The 19,073-nt window shown below is 52.1% G+C and overlaps 2 protein-coding genes across 3 annotated transcripts in view; one reads left to right on the forward strand and one right to left on the reverse strand.

Annotated features, from left to right (window-relative positions):
* Nucleotides 1–10,409, reverse strand: part of LOC309617530 (uncharacterized protein) — an 81,094-nt gene extending 70,685 nt beyond the window's left edge. The window contains exons 1-3 of one of the 2 annotated variants that reach the window (XR_014238022.1): nucleotides 10,269–10,409; nucleotides 4,938–5,150; nucleotides 2,260–2,501 (exon numbers count right to left, since the gene is read on the reverse strand). Coding sequence is in view for 1 of the 2 variants with exons in the window: in XM_082370003.1 (XP_082226129.1) it covers nucleotides 2,260–2,501; nucleotides 4,938–4,984 (289 nt within the window). In the remaining variant the exon portion in view is untranslated. The remainder of the gene's footprint in view (nucleotides 1–2,259; nucleotides 2,502–4,937; nucleotides 5,151–10,268) is intronic. The other variant, XM_082370003.1, reaches the window with a different exon arrangement.
* The window catches only part of SMPD3 (sphingomyelin phosphodiesterase 3), an 83,471-nt gene that overhangs the window by 41,489 nt on the left and 22,909 nt on the right, over nucleotides 1–19,073 (forward strand). The gene's annotated exons all lie outside the window — the stretch shown is intronic.

Consider the following 19,073-nt stretch of genomic DNA (forward strand, 5'->3'; position numbering starts at 1 on the left):
AGCTGTGGTCACGGGGATTCCGGGAGAAAACACAGACTGGTGCTCCCGGCAGAATAAAGCGCACAGGCTTTCTGACAGCTCCTCGAGGGCCTTGGCCCCTTTAGTCACAGGCATTCTGTAAAAAGGGGAATCTCCTCTCCTCCGTTGTAGGTGGATCCAGTGGTGTATCCTTCAGGGTGCTGGCCAAGCCTCGGGGTTGAAGTGAGCCAGGGTAAATTATCCTGCAGGCGATCAAACATCAGCAAATCCATCCTAATTCACTTCATTTAAAACTTTTGTTTTCCATAAAGGATTAAGCCAGGAAAGAATTTAATCACATCAAATCCACTTCCAAAATGGTTACAGATCCCACGATCAAGAGTAATGATTAGGGGTTTCCCTGGTGGTGCAGCGGTTAAGAATCCGCCTGCCAATGCAGGGGACACGGGTTCGATCCCTGGTCTGGGAAGATTCCACATGCCGCGGAGCAGCTAAGCCCGTGCGCCACAACTACTGAGCCTGTGCTCTAGAGCGTGCGTGCCACAACTACTGAAGCCTGCGCGCCTAGAGCCCGTGCTCTGCAACAAGAGAAGCCACCGCAATGAGAAGCCTGCGCACCGCAACGAAGAGTAGCCCCCACTCAACGCAACTAGAGAAAGCCCGCGTGCCGCAACGAAGACCCAACGCAGCCAAAAATAAATAATTTATTTTTTTTTTTTAAAAAAGACTAAAAAAAAAAAAAATACCCAGATGTTGAGAACTCGTGTTTGGTACCTAATTGATGAAAGTAGCCTTCCTGACACCAAGAAGTAGCCTTCCTTCAGGTTAGGGGCAGGAAGACAGAGGAAGAGGTGAGGTCAGGACCCTTTTCTTTACACCGAGCTCAGTTCTGACCTGCAGCAAATTTGCACTGGTGTCTGCTGTGAGCCGGGTGCTGTTCTGCGGGAGCAGCAGGGAACAAGACAGACACAGTCACTGCCTTTGTGGGCTTTACTTCCTAGTGGAGGAGGAAAGACAACACAGAAATGCATACTGTGTGAAGTGGTGATTCAGGAAAGAAAAATGGAGCCGGGTAAGGGGACAGAGGGTGATGGAAAGGGCGTTATTTTATACGGGGTGGTACAGGCTATGCCAAGGTGGGGGGGGGGTGCCCTGAATAAAGCGGACGAGGGAGCCATGTGGATAGCAGAGTGTTCTGTAGGCGCAAAGACCCTGCTGGAGGCAGTACCCTGATGCGGCCGCTACAAATCCCTCTCCAGCCTCAAAGAGGCAAGCCTGGGGCTTCCCTGGTGGCGCATTGGTTAAGAATCCGCCTGCCAATGCAGGGGACACAGGTTCGAGCCCTGGTCCAGGAAAATCTCACATGCCGCGGAGCAACAAAGCCTGTGTGCCACAGTTACTGAGCCTGTGCTCTAGAGACCTTGAGCCACAACTATCTGCGCCACAACTACTGAAGCCCCCAGGCCTAGAGCCCGTGCTGCACAACAAGAGGGGCACCGCAATGAGAGGCCTGCGCACCGCAATGAAGAGTAGCCCCCGCTCGCTGCAACTAGAGAAAGCCCACACGCAGCAACAAAGACCCAACGCAACCAAAAAATTTACAAATAATAATAAGAGCAAAGCTAAGTAAATGTCTTTAAAAAAAAAAAAAAAAAGAGGCAAGACTAGCTCCTTATCAATCCAGGAACAAAGCCTCCTCACCAGCAAGTCAACAGAGTGGGCCTCAGTCCCAACGAGCCATTCTTGCCCTTCTCAACAACTTCCTGGAAGCCTCCTAACTCAGCACACACTGGCTTCCCAGGGGAATGACATGCCAACTTGGGGGTGCGTTCTGGACTGAGATACCAGCAGGAAAGGCTCTGAACAGCCATTGCTTTAAACTCTCAGTCACGGTACCCACCAGGCTGTACAACCAATCAGACCATTAGAAGAACACCCCACGCCTTCCAACACCAGCATAAACGTGTCTGCTGACCTCACGTGGACCCTGCTCTGTGGGGCTCCCACCGCTGGTGCCAAGACGAAAAGCCCGACTGAGTCATGATTCTGGCCTAAAGCTTATCCTCAGATGATGACAAATGTACCTGCCAGGATCAATCCCAGGCTCACAGCCCTTAGCACATGGATGCAGTCCCCTTCCCGGGGCTGGTATATCTCACATCACCCCCATTTTATGGGGGAGACAAACTGAGGGTGCTGTATCGCTCAGGGCTCAGTCAGGGAGGCAGAACCATGCAAGCATGATGGCATAAGGAAATTATTATAGGAGTCAGACCTTACCAATTGTGAGAGGAGCTGGAGAAGCAATGGTCCAAAAGAGGGACCTGATGGACCAGAGGAAGGTCACTAGCTGGCCCTGGTGTGGGTGAGGGCGTGTCGGAGCTTGCAGAGAGGTCTGGAAGGCAGGCCCGTGCAGTGAAGGGAGACTGTGGTAGGAGTCTACGAAACATTGTTGGCTCTTAGTGGCCACCACCTCCATGAGTTTGCAGAGAAGGGTCTGGGATCTCTGTTGGTCAGCTGGGCTGGCAATCGAGAAGGAAGAGGGGACAAAAGTTTCAATCCAATCTGAAAGTAACAGATCCAATCACAATCCCCAATAATCTGATTATTATTTGGCCTATATGACTCCCAAATCACCAGTTAGAAGAGAAATTCTCTCCCACTCAGAGCTGGTCAGAAGTTTTCCATGTCCATGAGCTCAGTGGCTGAGAGTTTTATGATCCTCAGGCACAGAAGGGGAAGGAAGGGCCAGCCGCACTTACTGGTTGATCTCCCAGCTTCGGTTTTGAACAGGGCAGTGTTCCAGGTGTCTAGAAACTTTTGTCAGGACTTGAAAGATGTGACCATGGCAGGATGAGGCTGGCGGTGTGCACGTGGCCAGTCTGAAAGTTGCCCCCATCTATGTCTGGGACACATGACTGTGTGTACCTATAATGTATGGTACTGAAAAAGTTTGTCTCTTCCACTTAATTTTTTCTTAATGCTGTCAGAAAGTACTGGTTGGTCCTTCTTGTCTGAGTCTAATCCGACCATCACTGTTGTCTAACTCACTGGACCAGCTTCTATATCTTGATAAATGTTGACAGAGCCACTACATTGAATTAGCAGCTGATTATATCTGATTTACCCTCTAACAGGGTTAGGTCCATTTCCTGGGATGTAGCAGAAGGGCCGGACGGTCACCAAGATGATCCATAATTGCCTCTTAAAATTGCAGCCCAAATGGGTCATGCCAACGGGTCCCTCAACTAAGGGGGACACCCAAGCAGAGCTGGGCAAGACTGGACAAGAAGCACCATGGCTGCCAGTACCTCCATAAAGCCCTTGACCCAGGACACATCACCCCTGATCCTTCTGTTTGAGGGTGGCCCCTTCCAGAGGCCACTTGCCAAAGGCAAAAAATGAGACCAGGAGGCTCTGTGACAGGATAGATTGAGAAGAGCTCTGGTTTCAGAATCACATGGACCTGGGTTCAAATCCCAGCTCCTCCACTGTGATCTTGGGCAGCACGCTTTACTTCGCTGGGCCTCAGTCTCATCTGTAAAATGGTAACGACAATAGTAGCCACCCTGCTATGGTGTAGAATGGGGAGGTGTGATGATGTCAGGAACTCAGTGTAAGCCCCATGGAGCCGAGGGCTTCGGGGTATCATGGGTGTCACTGATGTGACTGTGTTTGTCACCAGGCACTCCTCTCTGGACGTGGGCACTACAGAAGCAATGTCGATACCTGGCAGCTGGCCAAGTCCTCTAATCAGTGAAGACAGGGAACCTGGCGGTCTGGGCAAGAAGCAGCTGACCGGGCTCTGAGTCACCCAGAAGGAACGGGGACCACCACCCTCCCCCCATATTGCAGTCAGCTACGTCTGGGGGAGCCTGGGCCTGGAGGGTCCTCGTATGTGGGTGTCCCCAAGATGGAATGGATGGCACTTAGCTCTTCTGGACCCCACGGGACTAGAAGAGGTCCCCTCCACTCCCACTCCCCTCCATCCCACATAGCAGCCGTGCTGGGGGGAAGGAAGGCGGAGGCCACCACTGTTGTCCTGTTTACATCCAAAGCCTGTGAAGACCAGGGACCAGTCCTCATAAATGAAGCGAGGTGGTAACAGATGTGCAGTGGAGCATCAGGCCACGGGGAAGTGGCAGCTGGATGGTAGCCCCTCCCACCTCACCCACCGCCACTGCCCGCCGCACCTCCACCCTGAACCCAGAGCAGGAGCCCACCTAGTAGGAGAGGCCAGAAGCCCCCATCTAGGCAAGCCAGGCCTCACCCTTCAGCCCAGCCAGGCCTGATTTTGAATCCTGAAGTGACCTCCCCCCACCCACACACAGAGGGACAGTTTTCTTCCTTCAGTATTTGAATGAGAGGCCAAGAGCCCGAGGAAGCTCAGGGAGAAGCTCCTCGGCCCAAGGAGGCCTGGGGGATCTGTTCTCTTTTTTCTGAGCCAACAGCTACAGGCTCGGTGTTTAAAAACGTTTGAATCAACAGAGGAACTGTTTATCAATATTTAAAAAAAGAAATGTAATTAGAGGTTGGCAAACCCCCAGGGCTCCAGGCCATAGATGTCAAAGGCTTCCTTGACCTGGAGCCAGGCGGAGGGGTTGGGGGGAGACAGGGTGGAAAGCGACCGCAGACACGGGCTGCTCCGCCATAAACCCCACTGGGCAGGGCTCCCTGCTGAGGCTCGTGAAAGCCTCCGTGGCCAATGGAATGGCATTTCACATGCGTCCACGTTTTCCTTTCCTAGGTGGTTTTTCTTTCTAAACTTGGGAATACAGACATTCTATTTTAAGAACATTAATTACTGTCCAATTTTAATGTAAGTAATGCGAACAAAAAAACCAACTTTGAACCAGGGAAAGAAAACAATTTATGGGGTGATTTTATGTTTACATCCCTCAAGATTGCCTGAGAACATTTGTCTAATGCATTTATTTCTGGTCAAGAGAAGTGAATACCTGACTTTTTGGTGGTTTCTGGAGAACGAGGTGAGGGCTGGCCACATCTGCCTCAGAGATGCCGGCTCGGTCCACCTCAGGCCAGGATGCCTCCTCGGGGCTCAAAGAGGTAGTGTCAGGAACGTAAAAATAGAGAGGGATTCGGCAGCCGCCTTGACACACGGTGTTCTCATCCCAGGGACTGCCACGTAGGGCCCTCCTGTTCCAGCTATTCTAAGTGAAACAGAAAAAAAGTAAGACTATCTGAGACCTAAATAAAAACAGTGCTATATCTTAGCTACTTTTTTTTTTCTGCATTCTTCCACCTTTTCCCAAGTGCTCTTTTTGGCTCCTCTTTCCTCACCAAGCCAAAAATGGGATACGTCTCAAGGTTCTGTCCTTGACCCCTTTTTTCCCTCCGCCTGCCTTCCTTGAGAATGGACGTCCACAGCTGTGGCTTCAGCTTGGGGTCCACGTGGCCACAGCCCTGCACGTTCCAGGCACTGCCCGCCTCTTGGACAGCTCCCCTCCCAGTATGAGGCCCCAACATCCTGGAACCAGATTTGACACCTCCCTCTGGAGGGTCACATTTGGGGTATGTTGTCCCTCCTGGTCGTCAGTCCCCATGGCTCTGTCTGTATGCAGGTGGCCAGGTCCCAGCCCCTAGCCCCCCGAGAGCTCACCTCTGAGGCAGGGCTGGGACTACCGGGTGCTGCCTGCAGGAGGCCCTCATACTGACCGCCGGGGAGATCAGGAAGGCTACCCTGAGGACGACTTTTCAGCTGAGACCTGAAGCTGAGGAGCAGCCAGCCAGGCAAGGGAGGGGGATTCCAGCATGAGGGGACAGCGCGAGGAAAGACCCTGCCTGAGAGAGACCAGGACCATGGAGGAAGCAGAAGGGCTCTGGAGGTACAAGCAGAGGAGGAGAAGACTGGCAAAGAGTGAGACGTGAGAGGATGGTGGGCTCAGGGCATGGATTTTATTCCGGGGGCAATGAAAGAGTTTTAAGCTTGGAAGGCAATCAGGTTTGCACGCAGAAAGATCACTTTGGCTTCTGTGCGAGAACAGATGGTAGGGGCCAGGCTGAAGGACCAGGTGAGAGACAATGAGCTTGGCCAGCATGTCCTCACAGCACCTGCCCAGCCCCACGGCAACAGCTCTACCCGGTTCCTGCGGGTTCATACCTTCCAAGCCTCACCAGCATTCTGTCCAGAGCAACAGCCCTTGGACCAATCCACACTCTGGTGCTAAGGACAAATAGTGGCAGCATCCACCTCAAGTCCCTCTGGGACAGGAGGGCAGCAGCAGAGAGGGGGGAGAGTGGTGGCTACAAGCCTTCCCAGACCCCTGGGGTGTTCCTCCCTGGTCTGTGGGTGCCTCCTGAGCATTAGGGAGCCCTGGAGGGTCAAAACCCTAGCCAGGAGGGGGCCATCGATAAGCCTTCCCCACAGAGTCTGGGCTCTGCCACTCTCTAGCCGTGTGACTCAGACAAGTCACTTACCCTCCCCGAGCCTCAGTTTCCCTCTCCGAGTGTGGGAACAATAACACCCAAACCTTCCCAGGCTGTTCAGAGAATTAAACAAGAGGTTCTGCATGCAACATCCCTAGCTTAGCGCAGTTTCTGGCACGCAGCGGGTGCCCCCGAAAAGGTTGATTATGATGATGATGGTAGTGATCTCAGCCAGCTGCAAGCACTACCACCAACACACGTGAGTTCACACAGGTCTTTTAACATTTAAGGCTACATGTTTGCCTATCTCCCTTTATATAAGGCAGCCTAATGGATGCACTAGTTCAAACAATTAGGAGCAGTTTTCTCACAGCTCCTGCTGTGCCAACTGGTATTTACAGAGGGAACTGAACCTTTTGGTGACTAACTTTCTGGTCTGGCTAGAAACCACTTTATTAATTCAACCAAGGTTCCTTGAGGGCCTCTCAGGGACTGGGCTCCATGCTCTGCACTCGGGGGGCTCTGGGCTGCCAGCACAAAACCCGGTGGGTGTGCAATTGAAGGGAGGGGCTTGACAGCTGCCGAGCTGAGCCTTAGAGGCTGGGTGCCAGGTAGATGGACTGGGGAGGGTGTTCCAGACACAGGGGACAGCATGTGCAAAGGCACGGAGGCGTGAAAGAGCATGGCATGTTCCAGGAAAGAGGAAAGCTAGAGGTTGAGGCCATCAGAATGAATCACTGGGAGGAAGAAAAAGGCAGACGTGAGGCTGAGGAGGGGGGGCCCATCACCAAGGGTCCCCACGCCAGGCAAGGTAGGAGGATTTGTTCTGTGCACAGAGAGAGATCTGAGATGCTGGACAAGGGCAGGATGAACTCAGACTGCTTGTGGTGGGGATCACGGGCTTGGACACGGAGCATGATGGAAGGGGCCACACCCAGGCTTACTGGCTGTGCCACCATGCGGGCAAGAAATGAGGAGGCCTGAGGGGAAATGACAGCCAGAGAAGGGGGGCAGCAGGGACTGGAAATGGACCGCAGAGCTGGGAGGGACTGGCTCTGGACAGGACACGTTGAGGGTGAGGAAGAGGCCAAGGACAGAGCCTGCCCACCCGACTGAAGGGGCAGGGCCTGCCAGGGCTGGGAGCAGGGAGCTGCAGCAGAGAGGGCAGGGTGGTCCCTGGAGACAGGACTCTGACTCCTGCCTTCCCTCCACTGCTTTCAATCTCCTCTCTGTCTTTCTCTCTTCTTTAAGTGCCACCAATAGGAAACCAAATCCTTTTTTTTTTTTAGTTTTTTAATTTTATTTATTTTTTTATACAGCAGGTTCTTATTAGTTACCTATTTTATATGTTTTAGTGTATATACGTCAATCCCAATCTCCCAATTCATCCCACCAGGAAACCAAATACTTTTTAATTGTTTAATATATTTCCTTGTTTTTACTCTAAAAAAAAATGAGTAAGTGGAATGTTTTCTATTTCCTCCTCAAACAGAAAAGCAAAATTACCTATACATGAGCATTCATGTGCATGAATCTCTCAATTTTTATTCTCCCTGGATGTATTAAAAAAAAAAAAAAGGCATTTCAGGCACCAGGATGAGGTCTGGCAACATTATTTGGTGCCCAGCTGGCCCTGGGTGCCCTCCACCCCACCACAAGAGAGGCTCAGGCTGGCGGCCACGACTGAGCTCATCACTCAAGGGCTTGAGTGAGACCCTGACATGACAGCTCTTTACCTGTAGGATCTGCAAATCTTCCCTCAAAGCCAGAGGGCATGTTCTTAAACCCCCGGACGATGACATTTTGATAAAGTTTTTTTTTTTAAAAATGATTTCACTTTGCAAGACAAACAGCTAATAAAATAGAATCTTTTTTGGTAACCACCCATACACCAATCAATCTGTCACTCGGAAAACTTTCCTGAGAGGTGTGAAATGAGGCCACTCTGGTGTTCTATGGGAACAGAGAGCCCCCCAAGAAGACTTCTTCTCACCCAGATGACACCTGCCACCCCAAAACAGGGAAACAATCTGATTCAGAGCACAGGAAATACACAGCTAATTAGTTGCTCAATCAATATTGACTTTTGGAAGACGAGCAGGAGGCAACTGTTCCAGTGTTTACAGGCAGCTGCCCACACATCCACATCATGAGTGTATCTCACCTCTTGTATCTTTTCAATTCCATCCCTATTGGGAACAAAACACAAAAGCGTTTCCCACCCTGGGGGCCTGCAGAGTGAGCTGCACCATGTGGCCCGTTCTGTGCTGCAGCCGTTCAAGTAAGAACTCAAAGGGTCAACACCAGCAAAAATCAAAAGGACAGGTTTCAGTCATAAAGCACATCTCCTTTGTGCCCATTTGAGGCTACCTTCAGAATCAAGACCCTCCCCTCACTCACTCCATCTTCCCATCTCTGCTTGGCTACTTCGTGTTTTTTCCACCTTTATTTTCCCTTAGCCCTAATTCTCTCACTGCTTAAAAAAAGAAGTATTATATTGTACATACAACACAGTTTAAGTCATCTTGAATTGTTTTTAGAACAAGATGGAATAAATCTTAATCAGAATCCCCCTCAAAGCAGCTCTAACTGCAGAATTCTCCTGAGTTATCCTTGGAAGGGAAGCAGGCACCACAGTGTTAGATACTAAGCAGCAGTGTCTGAACACAGTAGGCCCTCAAGGAATGTCAATTAATTTGTTTTTAGATGATGGAATCTGCAAACCCTCAGGAGCAAGTAAGGTGAACTGAGTAATAACTACGTTGAAAGAAATAAATGACCAAAATACTACTAACAGGAACAGATCAGAACAACAACAACAACAAAAATGACTGTAATTCCATGACTGTAAAAGAATGGAGAAACATCTGGATGTAGTAGTTTGCCTAATTGAAACAACAGAACAAAGGAATCAGTGATGTTGAGGATAAAATAAAACATCCAACCAGAAATGGAGACACAGAAAACAAACAAAGGTGCAAATAACTGATCTGGAAAATGGGAAATGGGGTCACAGCCCAAAAATAGGAGAGAGAGAGATGGATGGGATGAGGCATATGATGAGGAAAACATCTAGAAAGAAACAATACAAGAAAAGTTTACAGAGATGAAAAAACAGCTCAGCCTAGAACTAAAGTATACGCACTGTGCCTTTCAAGTTTGACTCTCAGGGAAAGAAATAAACATTTGCTAGTTCAATTTTTGAATGGTAAATTATCTGGCAAGCCAAAATGAAGGGAGATAGGTTCTTTTGAAATTAGAATGACCAGAGAGCTGACATCATGAGAGTAAAGATAAACCTCAGGAAAAAACGTGCAATTCTAACCACACGTGTATTCTAACCACACATCAGTTATGCTCCTAAACAAGACCTGCTCTGTACAAGTAGAAAGAAACAAACTCCTCTCACCAGCCATTCCTAGTAGTTATTCTAGGATACTTCTGCATCCCCCACTAAGGTCCCAACCAAATGCACAGACTAGCCAGCTCAGCTTGCCTGTCCAGCCATGCCTCTTCCCTTACCTTGGTGCTGGGGTTCTAGGGGTAACTCCTTCACCAGAGTTCAGTCAAGACCTTTCCCCAAGGCCAGCAGTTGCTCCCCACCCTTACCTCAAGGGGTTTCTGCCAACCCAACTTAGTCTCAGATCTGCATGAAGTCTGACCCTGACACTCAGCTGAAGGGCTGTGCGACTTTGTGTATGTTACCAAACCTCTCTGGGCTTGAACCTTGTCGAAGGTAACCTGACTCCAGCATCATCATGTGGATAAACAAACCAACCTTCTAGGTGCTAGGCCCTTTGCAAACATTATTTCTGGACCTATAAAGTCAGTGTTATTATCCTCATTTCAAGAAAGTAGAAACTGAGGCTTGGTGAGATGCCCTGCTTGAGGCCACTACTTACTGGTCTAGGGAGCAGGTCCGTCCAACTCCACAGCTGGTTCTGCTCTCCAGGCTGTGTCTCAGGACAGGTAGAGGCATCCAGGAACCTGGACAAAGCTCCGTGCGTCTGGGCATGTGGTCTCACTTGGAGCTGCACGTCCATCAGGGGTCATCCCAGGTGACGGTCTGTGGTCTGGGGGCCTGTGGGCTTGAGGCTCATGGTGGATAAGCAGGCAGGCGCGTGTTTAGGACCACTGCTGGCTCGGTGGACACTGCCTTGCTGTGCTGGGTAAACAGCCCACTTTCCATGCCCACCCCCCATGCCCGCCCTCACCCCCTCCCACTGCCTATTTAAGCAACAGGGCCCAGCTCCACTGGCCCCAGACACCGCCAGCTTCCAGAGCTAGGAGAGCAGTGCTGCAGGCCTCGCTCACTCGGGATGAAAGGTCCTTCTGTTTCACCATTTCCTACTGGTGCGTTTTGAATGATGATGCTGAGCTGGGTTATAGTGGGAGCTGATTCTGCTCGCCTGGGAGCGTACTGAGATATATAACTGGCAGAGGGAGGCTCTGATTGAATTTTTCCCATTTCTAATCCCTGACTTGATGTGGTCTTATTTTCAAAGAGGGAGAAAGGCTGTAGTTTGTTGAAGGACAGAGGAGAGCGTATTTCAAAACAAGGTCTGGCTCAGAATATCAATGATCTTACATGTTTTTCTTTTCTTTTGAGAAGAGGAAAAGTCCTGTAATCTCAAGGTTGCAGAGATTCCATTTCCTATCAGGAACCCCTCCCTAAATAGTTAGATCCTGTCATTTAATTTTATTTTGGAAAAACACACAGGGGATTTTTCAGAAGAGTCTGGGAGGGGGGAGAGACTATGCAGCCTACGGGGGATAGTTTGGGGAATATCTGAGGACAAAGACACCCTCCTTGGCAAATCTCTCATTGAGAGATGAGGTGTGAGCTCCTCACTGCTCTGGGAGAGCGCGGTGGGAGCTGAGAGCCGCAAAGGTCGGGATGGCTCCTTTATGTCCACTTTCAGATGTTTGCCAGCCTGTGGTCTAGGGGCAGGGTGAAGGTGGCTTACTGAGGGTGAGGAGGCAGGCGTCCCAGGCACAGGGGACAGGACACCCTCTAACGTCTTGGCAGGTTGGACTCCCTAGGCCATGGGTGGGGAGGGATGCCTGCCAAGTGCTTAACTCAGAGGAAATAAGCCAGGGTGTCCATAAAAACAAGGGCCCCCTCCTGTAGAGCATGTAGAGCGAGGACCTAGGGGCTCAGGCTTCCTTCTTCCCTCTCTGATCTGATAACATCCAGTACCTGTGCTCACTTGGTCCTGGCCGTAGCCATCCAAGATCCTGTAGGGAACCCCAGTGTTACGGGGGAGGGGGCATCTGAGGCTCAGAAGTTAAATGACTTGCCCAAGACCTTTCAGCTGACTAGAACCCTTGTCTCACTGGAGGTTTTCTAATGGATTTCTAATCAGGAGGGCGCCAACTGTTTCCCAAGTGAGAAGACACTCCTTACAGCTCCTCTGCAACATCTTTGGCTTGAGGGCAGAGGGCTTGGGACTCAAATTTCAGATTCTTCTGAAACAGTTTGGGTGATTTGCAAAATAAGTGTATATACAGGACAGCGGCTGGTCGAGGGGCCCTGGGGAGTAACAGTTGCCTTGCCTGCGATGTGAGGGTGGTAAGAGGGCTCTGGGCCGGGCAGCAGAACTGGCTTGAAAAGGTGTAAAGCCAACGAGCTCCGCGCAGGGTTGCGCGGGTGCTGGCTGAACTTCCTGGGCCGAAATCCAAGAGGCCGAGCCAAAAGCCAGGGATTCGGCTGCAAATTCGGGGGCGTGACTTGGGACTGGAAGGAGGGACTAAAGAGCAAGGACTTTGCCTGAGGCCAGGGGGCGCGGCCAGAGAGCTGCCTGGGGCCAGGTTTCAGGAGGCGGGGCCGAGAGAGTCGAGGCCAGGTAGTGCCTGAGGCCCAGGGGCCTCGCGACCAGAAATCGGGGCGGATCCAACACCTGAGGCCGGGGCGGGGCTAGAAGGGTGGGGCGGGGCCAGAGAGTGAGCCGGGCCTAAGAACCCCTACTAGGGAGTGTCTGGGCCCGCCGATCCTCCGAATGGGTCAACAAGGAATGCGAGGAGCAGGTGGCTTCGTGTCCAAAGGTCTCCGCTCACACGAGCGCCCTCCCAAACGCCCCGCTCCGAAGACCCCATTGGGTTCACGAAGCGTCCCCGCTGAGCCTTTCCTCTGCCGGTCTGTGTACTCCTTATCTGCGGCCAAGCGGCTTCCTCCCCGTGCCCCACCCCCGTCCCAGTAGCCACTGTCCCTCTTTCCGGGTCTGGGTTCAGCTCTCCCCCACCCTCAGGTGTCTTTGTGAGGCTGAGAATTACACAAAGCTCCTGCGGAGAACTCCGATTGTTCTAGCTTCGCCTATCAGATCAAACCCCTACCCCGCGGCCAGGGCTCCGAATTCGCCTCTCCCCGCCACTCACCTGCACATCGCCGGCTTGGCCAGGGTCCAGCCGTCCACGTGGAAGCCTCATGCCTCCCACCCACGGAGTCCTCCGCACCTGTCAACCCTCCTATCCCCCGGGCCTGTCTAGGTCTGTCCCACAAACCTCAGCTTCCACCCCCTCTGGCTGAACTTCGTGGGGACAGCGGGGCCCACACCCTCTCCTTGGCGACGTGGAGGGTGTGGCGGTGCTTCCGGCGCGGGTGCGGCCCCTCGGTCTTTGTACCTGGCTCACTTGTACTGCGCTGTTCGGTGACTGTGGAGGTCCGGACACCTCTGTGAACCGCTCATCTACTTTCAGGTCCTTGAGTTCACGCAGGGAGTGCTCCCTCTTCAGCCAGAAGGACAAGAAGGTCCCCGCGGCCCCTCCTCAGGTGAGAGGAGCTTCTGGAAGGGGGAGGGGGACGGGAGGGGGCGCTCCAGGCCTCCCCTCATAGGCTACTTATTAATGTTTTATATAAAGAGGTACTGTGTGAGACTGTTTGAGAAAAGGTTCTGCTGCTTGGATAAAAAGTTTGAAAACACAGCTCTGGGGTAAGCAATCTGGAGCAAGCAGTTTGGTCCCATTCTGAACCCACCCTCACGTGGTTCAATGCCTGCAGAGGGGGTATGTCTGACACACCCAAATCTATGGAGAAAATTCGAACTCCTTCAATAAGTAGGAAAAGGATTGAGGCAGCACTTCACAATAATGAAGGAATACAATTTAAATATCCTGGAAATTGTAATCAGATATCATTACCCATTAAACTATTTAAAAAAATTTTTTTAAATGCTAAAACCCAGTGCATTTCACAGTAAGGATGCTGTGAAACAGGCACTCTCAAACAACCTTGGCGAAAAGCAGTTTGGCAATATGTATCAGAAGCTTTAAAGTTTACCTCGTAATTCTAGTCTCGAATCCATCCCAGAGAAATAATTCAAACTACTACAATAAAAGTGGAAACCAGAAACACATTTTCTGACCCCCTGACAGTTGGGAACTTCAGTCCAGGAGCCAGGACAGCAAGACCATTATAAGAACCTGCTTCCTCCCAAATATTGGCAAATTAGATGTTTTCGCCGTTTCTGGGGAGGTCACCAAGCTGGGAGTAGGGAGATTTGGGGGTCCAAGGTGAAGGTGACTGGATGGAAAAACAAAAGAGGAGCTGGATGAGGCCGGCAGTCCACAGGGAGGGAGGAAAATTATTAGGGTCTTCACTAAGGGCTCAGTGGGGGTGGGTGACAAATGTAAGCTTCAGAGACTGGAAAGACAGGGTGAGGATCTTGTTTGGTGGGAACTGAGGGGGAAGAACAAGCAAGACAAGGGGGATAGTGTGGGGAACTTGTCCTGGAGGTAGTGGGGCTTGGTACTGGACAGCGCTCATTTGCATATTTTGCATATCATGTGTATTAAACTTTGGTGAGAAATGCAGAGAGGAAAGGGAAATTGGGGTCTGGTGACCAGGCTACACTTCTCGGGGACTGTCATTTACTTTTCTGAGTCTCAGTTTTCTCATCTGTAAATGGAGCCAACAATATCTGCTTGGGGTGGTTGTACAGTGTAGCTGCACCATCAGTGTCAAGAGCACATTCTATGAGATGTGTTCTGTGCAACAACTGCTCAGATGTCCCAAGAAGTGGACCTGTTAGTTCTGCTTTTCTGAGGCTCATTTCTAGTCTCCCTCATATCTCTGCCATGGACTGGCTCGTAGTCCCACCTCACAGGGAGAGAGTGTGGAAGGGAGGGAGGGAATGAGTTTGAGGTCCTGAGCGGGCCACAGGTGGCCCCAGATGAGCTGGATTGCTGAAGCCGCCCTGGCTGGACTCCAGGTCTGCAGGGGGCAGGGCTGTTGCTTGTCAATCAGTCATCAGGGGTTCCTATTATCTGCCTACTCTGTGCCCAACATACAGGTGATGGGATAAAATACTGAGTGCCTGCAAGGGGAAAAAAGAACTTGAGTTCCCCAGGAGTGGAGGTCCAAGTGGGTGGATGAGCTCCAAAGCTGCTGGTGTCACCATGTGGGCAGGGTCCCTGGTCCTGCAGACACCCTATAGGGCCACACACATAAGGCCCTCCCTCCCTTTGTTTTGAGGTATGGAATTTGCCAACATTGCTCAAGCCTTCTCTCTCTCAATTCTGTGTCTAGTGTGGTAGATCTGAAAGTATGGGAGGCTGGTTACCTTTCTGGTGTGCAGACTGCAAACATGCAATAAATGCATGGAAACTACCAATGTCAAGAGAGAAATGGCTCAGTTGAGGCGGGCCAAAGGTCTCTAGTTATCCCTGGGGCCACAGAGGAGGAGACTGGCTGGGGTTTGGTGAAGAGACCATCACTGTGACTTGCAAACCCTGAGCGCCTCTGCTGAGGCCTCATCCCTTCGCACAGATGATGGTGGCAAGGAAACCGCCTCAGCAAAGGCATGGAGGGCTAGAAGGGCTTCGGGGGAAATTGCGCAGGTCAGGGTCCCCAGGACTTCAGAAGTAGGCGGGGACGCAGAGCAATCAGGCTGCTGGGCCTCGCCCCCCCTTTCCTGTCCTTCCCTGCCAGGTGCATCTTCCTGGGGTCAGCAAGGGCCACTGAAGAGTTTAGCAGGGGAGCAGTGTGGTCCAATGTGTAGTTTAGAAAGATGCCACCAGCTGCCATGTGGATCAGAGGAGGGAGGCCAGCTGCAGGGGGACCAGGTGATGGCTGTCACAGCGTCTAGGTGGGAGAGGGTGAGGCCTGAACTGGGCGTAGCCGTGGGAATGGATGCAAGGGGTTAGGGAGGCAGAACCGTGGGCTGGTGAGAGGAGGCGGGTATGGAGGAGGTCCAGGGGCCTAGGACCACTCAGGAGACAGAGCTGGTGTTGGGTAAGTAGGGGAAGACAAATGATAAACTTTTAGGGGAAGATAGAGAGCTGTCAATTAAATTCATGGGGTCAGAGGTCAGGAGAGACACCTGGGCTGGCTATCACCTGGGAACACGTGACCCATGAGAGATCAACCAAGAGAAGAAAGAGGAGGCAGGGGAAGGTCCAGCTCCTAAGGGGTGGGCCAGGGAGGAGGGGACAACAAAGGGCTCGGAGAAAGAGCAGTCCCAGGGGCAGGAAAGGGAACAAGAAGGATGGTGGCCCAGGACCAGGGGGAAGAGGGCTGAGGGAGAGATGAGGATCAAGCCGCTTAGGCCTCCTGTTGGACCTGTTTCTTAAAGCAAATCTGGTTGAAACTGCATAGACTGTTTTCACATTGGTGCTGACCTCTGTTCTGAAAATGTTCTTTCCAAATCTCTACCAGAAAGCCCGGTGAGATACCCTGTGCACCTTCTGTCTAGCAGTGGGGGGTGGTGCAGGTAGCATCAAGCTGGGTGGCTGCCCAGACCCGCAGCCAGCCAGAGGGTCACAGCCAGGGGGTCACTCAGTCCTTCCAGAGTGCAGCCAGCACACGCCAGGCTCTCACTGCTCTGAGGTCTGCGTGGTATGGGTGGGATGCTAACTGGACATTCTAAGCACTTAAGTTAAACAGAACCAACTAGGGGTGAACTGTAAGTGCATGCATCGGAGCCTCTTCTCAAGCCCATTTTCCACAGCTGCTCCTCCCCCGGTGTCTCCTCCTGGCCTGTAATCTGGGATCTGGCGCTCACTGTGGCCATCAAGGGCACAGGCTGGCAGGCAGGACTCCTGAGTGACACTGCCTTCCTCGTGCCTACTCTCAGCTCTCTCTGCCACCCCATCTTACCTCCCTCCCTTGCTCACTGCTTGCTTCACCCACCACCCACCACTTTCCTGTCTCCATACCTTCTAGGAGTACCCCCCCCCCCACTCTAATATACACCCCTAGAAAGCAAGGCTCTGCCCCCAGAAATTCTTGGGCCCTTGCTGTGAAATACCCCAAGCAGCATCTGACTCACAGGGAATGGATGCTAAGCACCCCAGCCTCCCAGCTTGACAGCTGCTGCCCTGCCCCTGCCCCTGCCCCTGCCCCTGCCCCTCACCAGCCCTGGCAGGCACCAGTCAGCCAGCACGACCTGGCAGCGTCTGACCGCGCCTGGCCTCTGGGCTCTGACACCCCAAGCTGTTGGCTTCATCTCGAAGCTCCCTCCTCCCATCCCCTGCAGGCCCTGCTTGGCCCCTGGGACCAACCGCATATACCTGCTGTGAAGTACTCTGGCCCAGCAGTGACACACATCACTTTCACTCACAGCTTGTGGGTCAGAGCTAGTCACACGATACCACCCAACTGCAAGGGGACCAGGAGGTGCAATCTTGCCTCATGCCTAGAAAGTAGGCCCGCACTGCTCTAGGGGCCAGAGGAAGTGAGGTAAGAGACCTGTCCTAGGCTTGCAGGCAGATGTGGGCAAAAAGGGAAGAAAAGTCTAACCCGGATCTTCACAAAGGCAAAGCATGCTTATCTTTTTAAGTTAGTCACTCCTGAATGGAGACGCGTCACAGTCTACACTAGCATGTCTACACCAGCAATCTGGGGACATGTGGTCTCCATCGAAGCGTTCTTGTCTCCCTTTTCAGAAGTGTAGGATTCAACAGCTAAGAGTAGGTATAGACAAGGCACCACTACCAGAGAGGCAGGGGTTAACTGGAACCCAGAGCCTCAGAAGACCCTTGGAAGCAGGTTTGGTGGCAGCAACTAGAGGGAACTTGGGGGGCTATAGATCCCCATGATGTCTTCCCCACTGGTCTTTGCTGTGGACAAATGACTAATTCACATTCTTATGCAAATGTAGCTCTAAGTCCCACTCCCCAGGGTAGCAGACGGCAGCCCCCAATCCCCTCCCAGTTATACCTTCTGGAGCAGGCCCAGGACAGCCCTGCAGGCAGGTCGGAGGCCTCCCCAGGCAAGCAGTCCATGGTTCGGCCTGAGCTGGGCCATCCTCTCTCAGGAGGTCTTCTGGCTGGTTCTCTCAGAGCCAAGGGCTCCTGTGGTACCGTGTGCAGAGGCAGGACCTGAAGATAGCAGTGGCCTGGTGTCCAAGATCTCTGAAAGGGCCCAGGACAAGGACCTCAGCCCTCAGTGGTGAGTGAGATCCAGTCTCGGTTCAGAAATGCAGCCCTCGGGCCCAGCTGCCCAGAGCTACAGGGAAGGTTGGTGAGATGCTGATGCCTGATTTTATTTACTCATTCACACTGATTTGCTTTTTAATCTTTGCATAAATTCTCTTCTAGGACTCAGTTTGTTAAATGTTCTTTGCATAGAAAACTTGAGGCTGAATGTGAAATGATTCCTTTCAGAAGAATTTTAGCAAGTGTATTCCGTTTTAGGGAGGTTTGTTGTCTTCATCTGTGTTCTCTGGTGCCTTGAAATGCCTACACACTGCTCTGCCAGCCAATCCATTCCAGGAGGAAAGGCTGTACTTGAAACGCAGCTGAACACTGAGTCTGCATAAATCCTGCCATTTGTGTGGACTTGTATTTAAAGTTCTACTCCCACAGAAAGTATGTTGTCATTTCTTCTTAAGTGAAGTAGGTTCCAAGCCTTGTTCGGCTCAAGGACCGTTAACATCAGCTCTCATGTCAGGGAAGCAGGGACTTTGCTGGGACAAAAGCCTCAACAGTGGAGCCTGAGAGAAGCGAGATTCTTCCTAGTGTCCGTCCCTGAGGAAGGACTCTCCTGAGTGGCGCTGGCCAGCAGGGAACTTGTTGGGGGCTGGCACTCAGCTGGTCACACAGCACACAACACAGGGCTCACCTGAGGCAGGTGACGTGACCTGCTAGGGAGTTCCAGGATGCCCGGCTTCTGGCCACTTGCAAGGCGAGGCTCAGGCACAAACCTCAGCACTTGGGCAGGCCCAGAGCTCTTGAAGTAGGAGGCCCAGGCCCGTCTAGATGCTCAGCTGTTGGCACGTGACCTCTCCAGTAGTCAACAACTGCCTGCTCCAGTCCTGCCCTGGAGCTGCCCTGTCAATGCCAAGTGGAGCAGACCCTGTGAACAGGGCGATCTCAGACCTGATATTCATCATGCAGGAAGCCCTCACCCCCCAGCACCTCCCCACCGTGGGTTCAGCCGCTGTGAAGGCAAAGGACTGGCAGGCGCCCTATGGGCTTCAGCCCTCAGCAGACTCTAGGCAGACAGATCTGGCTGCAGGCAGGTTCCTGAAACTAATACAAGGGTACATAGGAATGAGAGAAGATGCCGCTCAGGATGGCTCAGGTGTGGATTTAGGTATCAGCCACCATCCAGCCTTCTCCTTAACAGTCCCCATTTCAGTCACCAACAGATGATTCTGGAATGGCAGACCATAGAGGGGAGGGGAGGGTGGCCAGATCTTCGAACGCAGCCCCACCCCATTATGGAGCCCACACTCCCAGGCAACTGGCCCACATCCCTGCTACACAAG

The sequence above is a fragment of the Balaenoptera borealis genome, assembly GCF_965194805.1.
Source record: "Balaenoptera borealis genome assembly, chromosome: 19".
In the NCBI taxonomy this organism is placed as follows: domain Eukaryota; kingdom Metazoa; phylum Chordata; class Mammalia; order Artiodactyla; family Balaenopteridae; genus Balaenoptera; species Balaenoptera borealis.